The sequence below is a fragment of the Bombus flavifrons genome, chromosome 2 (assembly GCF_040668555.2).
Source record: "Bombus flavifrons isolate JBK064 chromosome 2, iyBomFlav1_principal, whole genome shotgun sequence".
Classification (NCBI taxonomy): Eukaryota; Metazoa; Arthropoda; class Insecta; order Hymenoptera; family Apidae; genus Bombus; species Bombus flavifrons.
The window spans coordinates 19,525,667-19,541,648 of record NC_138443.1 but is presented as its reverse complement, the minus strand read 5'-3'; the positions used below and the strand labels follow the sequence as shown (position 1 = coordinate 19,541,648).

General features: G+C 43.4%; 1 protein-coding gene across 2 annotated transcripts in view; it reads right to left on the bottom strand.

The window, feature by feature from the left end:
- Nucleotides 1-9,906: 9,906 nt before the first annotated feature.
- Nucleotides 9,907-15,982, bottom strand: part of LOC138188430 (zwei Ig domain protein zig-8) — a 59,768-nt gene continuing 53,692 nt past the window's right edge. For both annotated transcript variants that reach the window (XM_069130198.1, XM_069130188.1), the window contains exons 5-7: nt 15,674-15,801; nt 14,659-14,827; nt 9,907-13,335 (exon numbers count right to left, since the gene is read on the bottom strand). In XM_069130198.1, the coding sequence (XP_068986299.1) occupies nt 13,247-13,335; nt 14,659-14,827; nt 15,674-15,801 (386 nt within the window). In that variant the 3' untranslated portion in view covers nt 9,907-13,246. The remainder of the gene's footprint in view (nt 13,336-14,658; nt 14,828-15,673; nt 15,802-15,982) is intronic.

Genomic DNA, 15,982 nt, shown 5'->3' with positions numbered 1-15,982 from the left:
TTCAAAACTTTCTGCATCGATCGCCTTAGGCGATATTACTTTGCACGCTGGAAATTTGCGATAATTCTATACGTAGATAATAACTAATTTACGAGTATACATACGAGTATAAAAATCTAAACGTCGTTTATTCGACGGCATCGGGTAATTAGTTCGCGGTAAACTGCGTAGCGAATAAACGTGAAACGCGAGCGGCGCTGTGAAATGTGAAAACATTCGCGACAGAATATACGAAACTAGGAAGATAGCTCGATCAAATGTATTTCACGTTTATCGACGAAAGTTCTTTACCTCGGTGAAACGAATACTTTGGTATTTGCTGCATTGTGAAATAGCTAGCTCGATTCGCGTTCGAAACTTCACCTACGATTCGATAGCTTCGACCTGGACCTCCCGTGAACGTCTGCGGCAGTATTCGGCTCGATACACAGCGCAAAAGTCGCGTAAATCAATTGCATATTGATAATATCGGCGATATGCTTTCCAGAAGCGAAGAAAATTCAGAAGAGGAAGAAAATCATGAAATTCTCGGTGGTCTTCTGCCGTTGTTTCGATAAGAAAATTGCAGGAATATCGGTCGAAAAAATGACAGAGCGCTCCTTTAGAAATCATGCGTAACGTTGGGAGATCAACCGTAGGAGAATATTTTTCACGAACGGCTGATGGCGACAGAGACGCAATTCTAGCAAAGCAGCTGCGAAAGTCGGAAGCGGGCCGCCACGTTGAAATTACAAGGCCTGTTAATGAAATTTCGCCCTTTGTTCCGGCGTAATACGCTGTGCGCGGAAAGAAAATTCCGTAGAAGCTCATAATGGCTTCTAATGACGATTTTAATCAGTAGAGTAGACGAGAAACTGGAAGCGAGAAGGCCAGCGTTCACCCTGCGACGCGCACCGGAGTAACCTAACTTAAAACGATGGCAGTTAAGTGTCCCCGCGAAGTTTTATGGTTGACTTCGCACTAATGCGCCACACTTTGTCGCCCTGTATGCCGTTAATGGAACCACGGATTAAGGAGGCCATAAATGTTACGAGGACCAACTGCCGGCGGTGATAAGTAGTCGAAAGAATTTCTCGTTCGGTTAAGCGGCTATTACGAGAACACCTATATGTCGCCGGAACAAACATCGTCGATAACGCTGGACGTCTAGTTACGCTAAAATCTCGGAGTAGGTGATACGGTGACGGAGGAGCTGTATCGAACGATCGACGAACTTTACGACGCGACGCGACGCATAAAAAGATACGACAAAAAGCGATACGACCGAGACACCGGGTGAAACGTGTCGCAAGTAATTGCAAACGATCGAACGTTTCATGGAGAAATCTCGCTCGCTTTTTAAGAATACAAGGTAACTTGTACGAATCGGGCTACAACGATTTAATGGCCGTTTTATGAAAAGGACGTTCGAACTCGATCAAGCAGTGTCCTCTTGGCCGATAGAGCGGTAATTTTTCTGCTTTTACTCAACCACTACGATACACAGATAACGTTCGTTGTGTAACGTATTACTGCGCGTAACGTAATTTATCGAAAATGTATAAATTAGTAGGGCTCGTCGGCGTTTTCAATGAAACTTCTTTTGGCTGGTTTTCCCTGACTTTCATTACCTTTTCGACGCGTTCGTATCAAATCGAGAAGACATAATATGAAATATTAAAAACGAACAGTCGCGAATGAAATAGGTAAATCGAAAAATTTGTTCGTTTGAATTACGTCTTTCCGCTGCTGGCGTTATCGAGATTCTGTTTCGCGTAGGTATAGATTAATCGAAATTGTCCGATCCCATAATGACGTACAAGAACATAACGAGAAGTGACGCATTTCGCGAAATTGATAGCCGAGGATTATGCATTAATCTTTACGATGGAATGCGGAGAATCTTTTTAAAGCGACAGGAAACGCTCGTTTCCAAAAGACATTACCGCGCATCCGAGTGTCGTGAGTGACACATTAACGAAAACCGAGTTTGTGTAATCCACGGAACACGGCACAAATTTCATATCGCGCGCACTCCCATTTACACCGTTTACCGCGCGCCATTTTCACGTGGCGACGTTCAGAAAGCGGCCTGCCTTTTGCTCGCGACATATACGCGTCAGCTACATTCGCGATAAATTTGAAAGCACGGCCCGCACCAAACGGGACGAAACGACCGTGCCGGAGGAAAAAATGGAACCGCGAGAGGGACGATTACTTACGCTCGAGGAAAGTTTCCGGAGAAAAAAATTCGAGATTGTCGATTCGAATCTAGTCGAGCCATCCGAAAGAATTTGGGAAACTATCGCTAAAGGAGCCAAATTTCTCTGGTATTCGGGGAACGAAGAAGCCGTCCGGCCTCCGCGGTAAATGCGATTAACCTTCCTGGAAAGGATGGAACGAAGCATCGATGAAAAGTTATCTCGCTCGATCTCACTGATACTTACGTGTCTTTCGTCTACGAACGGAGGGTAGAATTCGTTTCCGAGGAAGCGATATCGGTTCGGTTACTGGGCGGAGCGGGTCCCGGGATGATGTATCGAACGAGAAACGATTTCGCTTGGTCGAAGGGACGCGTAACCGAAAAGCGTGCCGATTTCGAGGGATGACACGGGTCGAGGGTGAACTTTGCCCCACCGGGTCTGAGAAACCGGGACCGACCGTTCGCTAAAGAAAAAAAACTACATCTTGTCGCGATAAGTCGGCCACCCTTACACTTATTTCATTCTTGGAACAGCGATGGTATAACGCTACATTGGATGTTACAACCGCAAGTTTAATTTATAAATTTGTCCAGCTTTCTTCCATCGATATTCTATTCGGGAATTTCCACTCGGAAATATCAACGTTAATCGCTATCCCGATACTTAATATCGTTTACGTCATCAACTGAAAAATATTAGGCAATCGTCGTCTCGGAAAAGTTATCGTCCGTAAAACGCAGATCGATGCCGTTACCGTGACGTACATCTCCATCTATCGCGTTCTTTCCCACTTGCTTGCGAAATAATTCTATTATTTTAAAACCGTTTGAAACAAAGCTCCGCAAACGATATCGAGTACGTGGAATGTTTCGCGTTTCGGAAGTTTATAATCGCTTTTACAGATTTATTGTCAGAAATAACGCTGCGATTGTTCCAAGTAAAACACCCGAAAGTTATGCAAATTTTGAAACGCGTTCCGACTGAAAAGCCAATATTGAAAGTGGGATGGAACAGTGGGATTTTTCAAAATAGTCGTTCTTCGCCATTCGTACGGTGGAGCGCAGCGCAATGAAAAAAGAGACGTTGAATGATAAGCGACAATAGCAAAATTAGCAGCACGTTGGGCTAGAACGGTATTTTTATGCGGCGCGTGACGCGCCGTTGATAATCCTTTTGAAATAACGCGCAGAGCGGAGCTAACGTAACGCTAATGAATATTCGAATCTAATTTTTGTCTTAATTTGCTTCCTTTTTGGCAGGCTGCGCGAGCCTCGGATTTCGTTATAGACGATATTAAAGCGCGTGTTCCATCTTTTTACATTTTTAATTAACCGCTGCATTTTTTATTCAACCGGCTAACTGCTTGCGTCACCTCGATTAAAATTTTTTACCGACGCTTTCTCGTCTTTTCGTGGGGAAAGCGACCCAGTTTTCGCCCGAATAAAATAAACAAATTAGCGAAACGTGTAACGCGAAGGACGAAACGAGAAGCGAATAGTCTGCATCGATCGTGGACGAGGAGCAGGAACCTCTTTCACGAATCCGTTATCTGCACCGGAGAATTGTGGCTCGCCCGAGACATTTTCTCGTCGATATATCTTATAAATAGGAAGAGAAAATTCGTATTAAATTTCCGCCTTTGATCAAAGGCAAATTGAACGGGTTATTTATCGTTCGAAATATTTTCCGCAATCCTTAATTGGACGTGACGTTTGCGTTCGATCTGATACGAGCTTGTCATTCGTTCGAAACAATATCAAACATGTATTTCGTGGCAGAGTTTTTCACACTTTCCATCGTCGAAGAAATAACCATTAGTTTCCACGCGTCGATTTTATTCGGTCGAGTTTTGTACCGATTCGTTAAAGAGGAATCAAATGGAAAAACCAAAAACTATTTCTTTGAAAATAATGTGTTTCTCTGTATAAATATACATATATATATATGAATATATATCATTTTCGCCGAACTGATTCTCTGTAAACGTCCCATTTCACGATGATTGATTCTCGCGCAATTGCAAAATATTTGTTTTAAATTGAAATCAATTGAAACGTCGCTAACCGAAACGTTAAATCGGAAAAACATGTTATTTTTGGATTTTTTGCCGCGTGTAACGAGTTAGCGAACCAGGAGATGGTAGGAATCGACCGAGCGCAAATTGTCGAAAGAAAAGAGCTTATTATCGCGCGGTCGATAATTATTAGGTCGAATCATTTTCGCGAGCCGTCGAGTGGAAATCGGTCGACTGCCGCGGCAGCTTCTTCCCAAACGAGTCAGCCCGTTCTCTGACGCAAAAACGTAATGACGTGTTTCCGAAAGAGCGAGGAACAAGGCAGGATTACGCCCCTGGGCGTACTTCTAACCCCGAATGGTCTAGGTTGTTACTTTTATTCGTTGAAATCGACGATTACGGTTATCCTTGGCTCGCAAACAGTCTGCTGACGGTGTGGTAATTAAACGCCCACCTGCACCGCCTCCATCTCACGCTATTGTCCTCTATTTTTCGCGAATCGCGTTTTTCTTGATAAATCCCAGAGGGAGATCGAGGAGCTGGAAAAAGCGCGGCGATCATGGCTGTAATTATAACGAACAGCGGGCAAAGCTGCCGACGTTCGTTAAAACGAAACGGATAGCACCGTGTTGACGATCCAACGTAAATTAAAGTTAAACGCCACGCCATTCGCGCCTCGCAATTATTTCGTTCCACGGCGAAAATCTAACACTGGGCTTTCTACACGGTTTCTCCTGTCTTTCCGTTAGACGAACTGGCTTCGCGCGAACCTGCTTCTTCCTCGGAGCAAATAAATCTTGCGAAAAAAGGGAGAACCAGGAAGGGACAGGTGAAACTACGTCGAGGCACGCTGTTCGTTTGACCGTTGAAGAATAGCGACTGAAAAACCGGCGAGTTTTTGCGGGAACGGGATCGAACGATGCGAGCAGTGTGACGAAAAAGCGCGAGGAAAAATGGCAGGTTAGAAAAACGAGAATGGGAAACGATCACCTATTAATTGCGCGAATATTTTGCCACCGACCCACTTTTTTCTTTTATTCCGCTCTGACCGGCTCGAAGAAAATAAATAACGGCGCGATACGGCAAGCTAAGAGGCGTATAAAATTAGATGTCTTAACGAACGACGGTGCGCATTCTCTTGTTTCTCGGCAGTATATTTTCAGCGAGAATCTTACGAGGTCCCGTGATAAATGCGAATCGTAAAGCGGCGCCACCGTATCCGGAGACGTAATTAAGAAGCGAGCAGCAGTTCGAGCGTAACGGGAACGCATCGGTCTACATAAATCTGCTCGTCGAATTAAATCGAACTTTACAAATCCATTGTAGCTGGTTGGTAAAAGTTAGTCAGGAAAGTTAACCGCGTACAACCGGAGACGATTCTGTCTCTTTTCGAGTTCGTCGAGAGCTCCGCTAACTGGGACGCTAACCAGGTTCCATGGAATTTATCCCTGGCGCAGCGTGTTCGTTTTCACTCTGCTGCCGGACACCCGAAGACGCGTTCGATCATTTAGATTATGGACTCGCAGTACCACTGGCTACGTCGAACATTCGCTTTATCCATCCTTGCCGTTTCAGCGAAGATAGACCAGTCGAGTACCGGCTGTCACAGATTAATGGAGTGGAGGAATTGACCGAAGTAGTGATCTCTTCTCGTTTTTAATTTTAATTTTTCACCTCGTCGTCCATTTACGCGCACAAAATAACCTAAAACCAGAATCACGTTGAACAGAAACAGAAACAGAACAGAAGTGTTTGGCGTCTCCGTAGGCAAATTAAATTCACAGCTTACACGTACGATATTTCGTTTCACCGTGAAAAAGATCAAATGTTTCACATATGCCTCCTCGTTTGTATCAAACGCTTCGACATTTCGCGTTCGAGCAAGTAGAACCGGTATCTTAAACAAATAATCCGTTACGTTTCGCACGAGTAGTTTTCTTATTTTCTAAACAAAACGACGGCATAATTTTTCCTTCCTCTCTTATTATTCGCGTTTAATGTTTCTCCGAGGGCTCGAAATGTCACGCAGTATCAAACGTGCGAAGAAGATAATTCTTTAGCACGCTATCTCCCATTAACGAGCGCCACCTTGACAATCGAAATCGCGGTAAACGCAGCGATCGCGTGTCGTCGGAAAAGAACCGGCGAATAAGAAGTCGCGCAATGTTGTAATTCAATCTTCGACGTAATTTATCGTCCCACCAGCGTCAAATACCGTAATCGCGAGTTAGGGTAAGGTCGAGGAACTCGGTTCGATAACGAGCCGCGTTTGTCGGCCCAACTGTAATCCGATTGGTCGTGCCTAATTTCGTGGCTAAACGAAATTCTGTCCAACCCCTTTGTTTCTAACTCGCTCCGTCCTTTTGAGATACACGAAAGATTGTTAACGCTAATTTCGTGTTTGAATTCTGCCTGCGCAGTTCTCCGTGCAGCTCGTTAACGATTCCAAAGGACGAAAGCTTATTCGCTCGATCCAGTTTTATTAAGATGCGAATTTGTCAACGTTCGTATCGGATTTTGTTTATCTCGTTGCGTTCTGTTCGCTGACACGGTCGTCTGCCGTAAGTTATTCACACTCCTCCGTGGATAGTCACGCGGGGAAAAGGACGTTGTTTCGTAATTTCTTTGCGTCGTTTACCGCAGAAAATGATATTTCAGTTTTTCTTTCTCTCGTTTCTTCCCTTATCCGTATATCGCTACGTCAAGATACCAACGCATTATCAAAATCATGCTTTCGATCGTAGTCGCTAAAATTAATATTTAAAATAATGCTCCAAATAATCGAAATATCGTTCTTCTTAACGTGCGTGAAAAATAAAAATCTCAGAACCTCTGTGGAAAGCGTAGGGGATCGCTGGTGGGCATCCAGCGAGACATTAAATTTGACGATCAAACAGAAATCGGTGCCCCCCTATTGGGTAGAATCGTCCTCCGAGTTGGCATCGATCCTGAACGACGCGACGGTTCAGTGGCAGGGGAGACGCTGGATGCGCGTCGCTCGCTAATTGGAGCGATAGAATTTCAACCGGGGTCACGATTGGTAAGTAATGATCGGACGTGTCCACTCGCGAGGGATACTTCTGCCACAAAGCCGCGCCGGAGTGGAACGCGGATACGACGCGACGTGTCCATTGAACGCGAACGTTAGGCCGCATGCGGACATACAAATAGCCGTAGACGTCTGTATACATCTACGTATGTATACGTCTACTGATTGACCCATTGTATCAAGCCCAGAGTAACTGGCTGGATCGATCGGCCGACCGATGTTCGATCTGCCGTTTATCACCGGACTCGACGAGTACGCTGATAAGCGCCGGTTTTCATATCGATCGAAATGAGCGACGCTCTGGTAAAACTAACAGCTAGACTTTAACTCCGATAGCACGCGTTCGAGCCGAAGGAAAGCTCGGAAACCTGATTTAAATAACAATCGACTAATCTTCTTCCTCGCGTTGTCCTTTCGTTTACGCAATTAACGTTGTTTCTCGGAACAACCATAAAACGGTTTATTGCTGGCGATTCGTTGAGAACGAAACCAGCCGCCCATCGAGGCCATTAAATAGCAATTAATTCATGGCCAAACAAGGAAACACGGTCTCTTCTCCGACTGACGGAAATGAGGGAATGCCGGAAAATAATTGCGTCGGACACGATCTATTCTTCTTCCAATTAGAACTTCTTTTCATCGTAGCTCTATTTGTTGCAGCAAAGTTCCTTTAACTTTTTAATGAAATTTTATTCATCTTCGATCTACAGCGAATGTACAGCTGAAAAAATGGAAACCTCGAGTCTGCAACTTGATAAAAACGTAAGATAATGCAAATATTTGAAACGTTTATTAAAATGCAACCGCCGACAGCCGAGCAATTGAACGAGAGTCGCGATTAATTTTCCAAAATCTCCCTGCGTTTACCCGAGAGAAGTAATTAAAAATTATATCCTCCTCGCGGTCGTTTTCACGCCGACGATGAAGCTGATATCCCGGCTTGAAAGGATAATTAAGTAGACTAGATGATAATGTCGTCCGTTCCTTTATCCTCAACTCGTATTGTCTAACTGAGACGCGATACTGCAGAAAATTTCGATAAAAAAATCCCTGTACATCTACGGCGTTCTAACGTTGATAATAAATTCTTTTTTCAGAAGAAGATATAAAAACTTTTTGACCGAGTCGATTAAAACTTTCCACATCTTTCTCGTAGAATAGTAGCGAGATGATAGCGAAAGTAGAATTTTTTATCGCTTAAATCGTAAATTATCAAAATTTTTCTGGTTGCTTTTAAACAAATGAGAGTGCGACGCTTTCGTTTCGCACGGATATCGTCCTAGTTTGGGACAGATCTTTTCCGGCTAAGAACTGCCTGATTGAAGAGGGGTCGTCGCGGAATATCAAGGAACCGTCGAATTCCAGCGAGTCGGTCTCAGCGTATTTTCTCGCGTCATTAAACCGTGAACAAAAAGTGTATACTTAGTAGGAGGAAGGGGACAGAGCGGAAACAGAAAAATGGCGCGAGAAAAGGAAGAAAGGGGGCGTCGTGCGGCACGCCTACGGCAGGTGAAATCTAACGGAAGATTGAAGAGGGTGACCGGTTGATGTTACAAAGCGAAGAACGCGCGAGAAAGTCTCGCTGCAAAGAGGGGTAATTAGCGTTGGTCCGCTGGTGGATTAATTAAAACGACTCCTTGAAAATGTGACGTCGACGGTTACTTAAAACGAGAAAAGAAAAGGGTTCAGGAATGAAAGGGCTGTTTCGCGGCCGTTCCACGTCGCACCGGCTCTTCCACCAAATATAATTGAACGGTTTTGTGGTAAAAACCGGCCAACTCTCGATAATTTAGCTCTTTGTAATTCGCCTTTTGCCTCGCTTCAGCCGTGCTTTAATTTAACTTTGTTTAATTCGTTAGCGCTTCGTTTTCAACGCGTCGCAACCATCGATCCAGGGAAAGGAATTTAAGGATCTTTTGATGAGTTTTTATGTAAATACATTGACCGTAATTCGTCGAAATTTCAGACGTTTAGTTATACGTTCGAAATAGGGGCATAATCGGGTATTCGGAAACTTGTTGCCATATATATTGCCGGACTGTTTGACTATCCTTCGTCGATGCGTAAGATACATCGTTGTTTCGTCCAAAGACATTTTTTGTCCATCAATTTCGAACGTTTCTCTTTAATCGGTACACTTAACGTCCATGTGAAAACACGGCAACGTCTTTTTGAATTTAGCGTGCTATTTAGCGTGCCGGAAATTCATAATATTCTTGCAACCTCGGCAATTGCATAACAACGATAGCAAGATGTATCTACCGTAAAAAGCACAAGAAATTTTCCGAACAACTTTTCGATACATTTCGTGTGCGTTTATTTAAACGTGTGAATATTTTCAAAAGACAAAAACTCTGAACTTATCGCGAACGTATTCAGACCGATGAAAATTTTGTCGCAAAGATATTTTATCTTATTTTCGATTCGTCGTTAGATGGAAGGAAGAGGAAGTATCGTCGTCGATTGAAATACATCGCTGTTAACAATGTCATGCATTTCTAAAGAATCTCGGCGTTAGAAGAATAAAAATCTGATGCTCGATTAGGAATTAACGGAATTACTAGGGAATACTACCTCGTGCTAGACTTTAAACGTGGAATTGGACATGGCATGTACGTTGTCATTCGTTGTAATAGTTTTCAGAAATAACATCGAACGGGTCAGATTTCCTTTTTAATTTAATAAATTGCTACAACGAGAGAATAAGAATCGTCGCTATAAAGTTCGAGGTCCTTAACTATGTACATTTGTAAAAAATCTCTTAAACGAAGAAGACGTAATGGCTAGTTATTATAACCGTCGACTAACCACGTTAAATGTCGGATCAAAATCCGTTTTAACGGCTAACAATACGTTTAGATAGATACTCTTGTCGCTCTTCCGGCTTCGTAAAAACGCTTACAACTAACGGTACTGCGTTACGAGTAAATATACATATAACGTGAAATATACGATGAAGTTTACGTGTCCGCTGTGATTCGGCCGAAAACCTTTACGCTTTACGCGAAAGTTTACATTCCGTTTTACGCGTCTGCTGCCAACAAGTCCTACCAACTGATACAAATGGAGATTTTTCGGTTCTTCCTTTATAGCATATCGTTCTATACAAAGTTATCATCGTTTCGAGTTAACGGTTATCAATTTTTCGGCTTGTTCGTCTCATACTGCAACTTCCTTTTCTGTACAGCTTTTCCATCGTGTTGCCGGGAAAAAATTCTGCTTATATAATTTCTTGAAAACCAGTAGAACGACGTTCTATAAATATTTTTAGTGCCTGAGCTATACAAAAATTGATCATTTTCTACAATCCTCCTTTCAACGTGTTACTACGGTCGCGTTTTTTGCGTTACAACGATTTGATGCTCGTAACGACATCCGCATACGATAACAACGGAATCTCGTTGATTTTTGCGATTTCAATTTTTCTACTAGATAGCCCCATTATCCCAGATTTCCGATCGCGCAATGCTTCTCCTCGTCGTCGAACGAAAACTTCTCCAGAGATTACGTCCATGGGGCAAATACATGCTAACTAAGGTGAACCTTTCTCCTATGGATTCTGAGTTTTCGCTATTGGGAGACTGGTAAGGAAACGGAAGATTTTAACCCATTCTCATGGGTATTTCGTATAAACGATAGCCATAAATCGAACAGGGTATCTTTGTCGCCGAAAACCTACTTCGAGGAGGAAAGATATCACTCTGGGATAATAAGTATAACACAGAGAGGTAGGCTTACACAGAACTCGACGAATCGCTGGTACGATTTCTTGGCAACAAACGCGTTTTCTTTGTTACGTACGTAATATACGTAATCCAGAAGATGTTTTTGCTCACGCAAACACCCGGCCTTTCGTTTTCAAACACTAACTTGATGAGAATAATTGGACCATCTATATTTACTTGATTCTCGTGGTCCCTTAGGCATAACAAAAAAGAACATCACAAAAGCAACAAAGATTATTATACATTGTGCGAACGCGATGCTAGTTACACTGATCGATACAACGAATATTCACATTGCCGCAAACAAACGTATGTGTACAGTAGGCAATACAAACATGTAACAAATTCTAAATTTAATCCGCCATAACGCAATTTACTCGCTTCGTATGCACGCTTTTATTCGAGCATCCGCACAAAAATATCCGCGGAAATGGTACGTAATAACTTTATCTCGGAAATAAGCTTTAATGAGAATGGTTTAGAGGTTTCTCCCTATAAAAGAATAAAATTAAGTAGTCGGTACGAATAGCTCCGCAGAGCTTTTGGGTAAACTGTTTCAGCGTTTCTTTTCTTAATTCCTGGCAACACTCTCATTCTTTAACCAGTGCTGCGCATCGGTGCACTCGACCTCTACCGCTGATCCAGTCTTTTATTTCCGAAATAAAACTCGTATTCAAATTTCAGGCACAATTGTCCGTGCGCTGAGTTGCGACGGAATGACTGGCCTTTATATTCGTAATACCTTCGAAAGAAACTGGCGCGCGCATCGTTGCAACGTATTTGTAGATTTCTACGATGCGATTCCACGAAAACAAACTTTTATCGCGCGAATAAAGGAAAAAAGTTGCGTGACAAAGCGTTTGCGCGCTCTTGGACTGATTTACGATCTGGCAATGAAAACAACGTCGAATCACATCGTTTCTAAATCAAGACCATTTAAAACGTTCACGCGATACGACTGTCGTGACACAGAAAATCTCGAAAACGTCGTTGCACTTGCGCGATACGTATTTACGCATATATATATATATATGTACTTACGTTCCAATATCCTTTCATCTCTATCTTCTTTCTTAGATTCCCTTAGAGTCTCTCGTTTCTATCGGGTCTACGTAAATTCTTTGACGATCTATAAACGTCTCGTTCGAAACTTTCGTAAAACGTTCTCTCTGATATGCAACATGCTTATAGTAGTTCCTGTTTCTAAATGAATTTTCGTTCACACTCGTAAGTCGATTATTCGCGACAGACGCGGAAGACTATACGCTCTTCCGTCTGGCGCTGATCGTATTTCCCGATGACAGGAATAGTATGTAACAAGTTTGCCAGGATAGTAATATCCTTTTCGAGGTAAACGTATAGAAACGTATAGACGAAAACAAGACGAAAGTTCCCACGACACGAGACTGAAGCGAGTTTATTATTGGACGCCGTGGCAACGTTTCGAACGAGTTTTTCTTTAATTATATCCAGTCTCGATAGCAGTTGCGCTACCGTAACTCGATTGCCCATTCGATCGTAAAATTACGCAGAAAATCATCGCGGAGGCTCGTTAAAGAGATTTAATCGATTCGCAAAATGTTTTTAACGATTCGATAACAACTGACAACGAGGCGATTTTCTATAGTGCTACGAACAATTTAACTCGTAGAAACGTATTATCGTACCATACGTTCTTTAACACACATGCGCAACCGATTCGAGCGAACGCGTTTCAAGCTAACGCCGAAGAAAGCAGGAAAGATTTCCTGCCGCGAATACGACATATCTACTTGATGGAAAGACTAAAGGAGACGGACTAAAGACAAGAGCTCGATACAATGGAAACTCATCTGTCGAATCCGTACCGGTTTGGCGTTAAATGTGTACGAAAATCGTTGAAGGTGATTGCCGCGCGAATTCGTAAGAAAGACAGCGAGAGAATAGAAGGGAGAGTTGGAAAAATTCGCTAGTACTTGTCGCACTATCAGAAAGAAATCGCTTGAATTAGATTGCATGTCGCTGGACATTACGGTATAACGTAGAACTAGGAACCAAGAAACACAACTAAAAGATCGAGTATTTTCGTAAAGGTATTCTCGCAAGGGACAAAGGAAGAATGTAACTTATTCGGAAATATGTTCTTACGATCGATAATGCAGACGACGACGCTTAGACGAGTTAGACGAAGTCGACGTTGGTTTGTCGTTTTGAACGAAGACGAACACGATCGCCGCGGCTCGCTAACACGCAATTTGCGCCGCAGTTAAAACCTTCCGTGAAAACCAAGCACCGGCTAAATGATCATGAAAAGAAGTAGAACGAGGGTAAGTAAGGTCGCAGCCACTCCGCCGCCGCTGCCGTGATGCATTGCTGCTGGATGCTCTGCAACAAACCGAAATTTACGATGCGATGTAAAAAGGTAGTTTCCATTTTGCCAACCGTAATGAATTACATTGGAAACAACATTCACGACGAAACTGTCGCGTTCTCGAGAAAAAGACGACTTTTCGATCGATCGACGCGACTCGACGCGACTCGACGCGACGCGACTCGACGCTCAGCTAGACGAACATCTCCACTCGCTTTAAGCAATTAAACGTAATTGTACGCGAACAGCGTCTTCTAATATGTCTGAGTGATGCGTAAATGAAATTTTGGGAACTTCTGAAACTGGTTGTAACGCGTTGCGCTCGTTCGCAACAAACTCTTCCCGGCAAGTTTCCCGGTTCCTTCCCTGCGATGTCGCGCGAGAGAGCCCCGGCATGTACGCGACCGAAGATTTCATTTTGATTACGCGGTTTACGAAACTCGTTTGTAGCCAGTTTTGCACGCACACCTCCGCCATCGAGAATAAAACGAATCAAGATAATGGGTTATCGTAACAACGTCGGCCTGCATCTCGAAAACTAAAACACAGAGATATTTAATTTAGGGCGTCGCTGTGCTATTTGGGTTAATGTTATGCAAAGTGATTTCGGCGACTAACGGCAGGAAAAATTGGAAGAAAATATCGTATAGCTCCGTAATGTGGTGTTGCGACAAACGATTTGAGTAATTACCTTCGTCTTTAATATCTTTCAAATAAACAGCGTACAACGAAATTGGAAACATTCGCGTCTTTTATAAAAGTACCAAAATAAATAAATAAATAAATAAATAAAAGTACCAAACGGTTATACTTGTCGGCGATAACTTGTTCATAGAGGAGATGCTCGTGTCGAGGTGGACGAATATCAAAGAATATCGTATCGCCAATAGCCAGAACCATAAATGTGTCAACGGGGTTTAGGTTCGGCAACGGCTTCGAGTGGCGATATTTGAGGCCCATTGCGTTATATTCTAAAGTTACGTACAGACGATGCGAAACTAATCCACGAGGCTGCCTCGGGACCAATCAACGATTATCGGTCTTTTTTTTTTACCCAGCTCAATGCCTCTCGCAGCTTCTTACTCGCTTCGTTTTGGACGCGCATCGAAACGACTTTGTCGAAAGTTGAAAATAATAAGGATTCTAGAAGAATATGGTCACGGAATGGGAAAGACGACGTATCTTTCCGTAAGAGGACTGTGAATAATGACACGACATATTGTTTTATATAGCGCGACCAAACGTGACCAAACGGTACTGTCTGTACGGGAGTTTGTACAATTGCACTTAATCGAATTAGTGGCACGATTAAAACAAATATCGATGTTTTTGTTTACCATTGACGATGTGAATGTGCACGCTGCTGGAATGGGTGTTACTCGGCGAACAGGTGTACAGGCCTGCGTCTGCCTCGATCGCTCTCTGAATGAGCAAACGGCTGGAAGTCACGGGTCCTCTCTCCGTGACCAAGCTGATACCACCCCTCGGCGTGTCGAAGGTAATCGCCTGCGAAACAAAGAAGACGGACAGCGCGTCGCATTATCCACCTCGTAACGCGACTACCACCGAATAAAGCTACTTGGCGCTGCAGACGAGGGAACAAGTGGTGACAGGAGTGTCTCTTTCGAGTGGCGAAATGCGTTGCGGAATAAATGCCTTTAAAACACGTTCCCAGCCTACGCCGAGATGTCGACTACCTACGAAACGGCTCCTCGAGCCTACTTTTCGCTTCCATATTTTCTTCGTTTCTCTTCCTCTTCTCTTCTTCGTATTTTCGACGAAGTTGGCGAACGAAACAGGAGAACGATTTAGGCAAAGTAACTGAAAACGAAAATAGAACGCGAGTTTCGATCCACTCTCGTCGCGTTTGTTTATTCCTCTTTGATCGACTATCGTTCTTCCGGTCGTTTATAATACGCTGACCGAAGAGCAGAGGAGAAATACGACGGCCTTTTCCTAATAAATTCCTAGTGGCGAACGACGAGCCTCGATTCTCGATCGACGGCAGCTTTATCTCAGTCACGAATAATTTACGTTCGAATCGTCTTTATTTACACGCTGCCCCTCTACGCATCGTTGTCCAGGAACAATCGCGAGCTTGTTAGCAGGCTTCGTAAATAACGGGGCTCGTAGGAACGCTATTGACTGTAGTGATAATCGATATCGTAGGATAACAATGAACCGCGTGTACAACGTACACGTATTCCTGCGACCCCTCTTTAATGTTACAAAGAACGACGTTAGTTGCTTATCGCGAGAATAGCTGTTCTCTGTTAGCGCGCGAAAAATTGAAAACCCTTCGGTGTCTTCTGCTTTTGACGGGCATAAGAGGAAAACGTTGCGAGTACTTACTTCGTGATCGTGACTCCAAACGATCGTGGACGGTGGCTCGGGAGCATATTTGACCAGGCATGTGAGGTTTATCGTGCTGTACTTGTTGATGAAGAGATCTGGAGCTCCGGCGATCTCAGTGACCGGCTCTGCGATCAGAACGAACTCTTTATTGGTTTTACCGGTTAAACCGATGGGCACGTGCATATAAACCGAAAGGCATCTGTTTAGTTTTGACGAAGAAAATGGAGAAGAGTTAGGTGGGGAAGATGAACGAGGATATACGAGCGAGGGAAATTAGAAAAAAATTCCGAGGAAAATTAATTGACC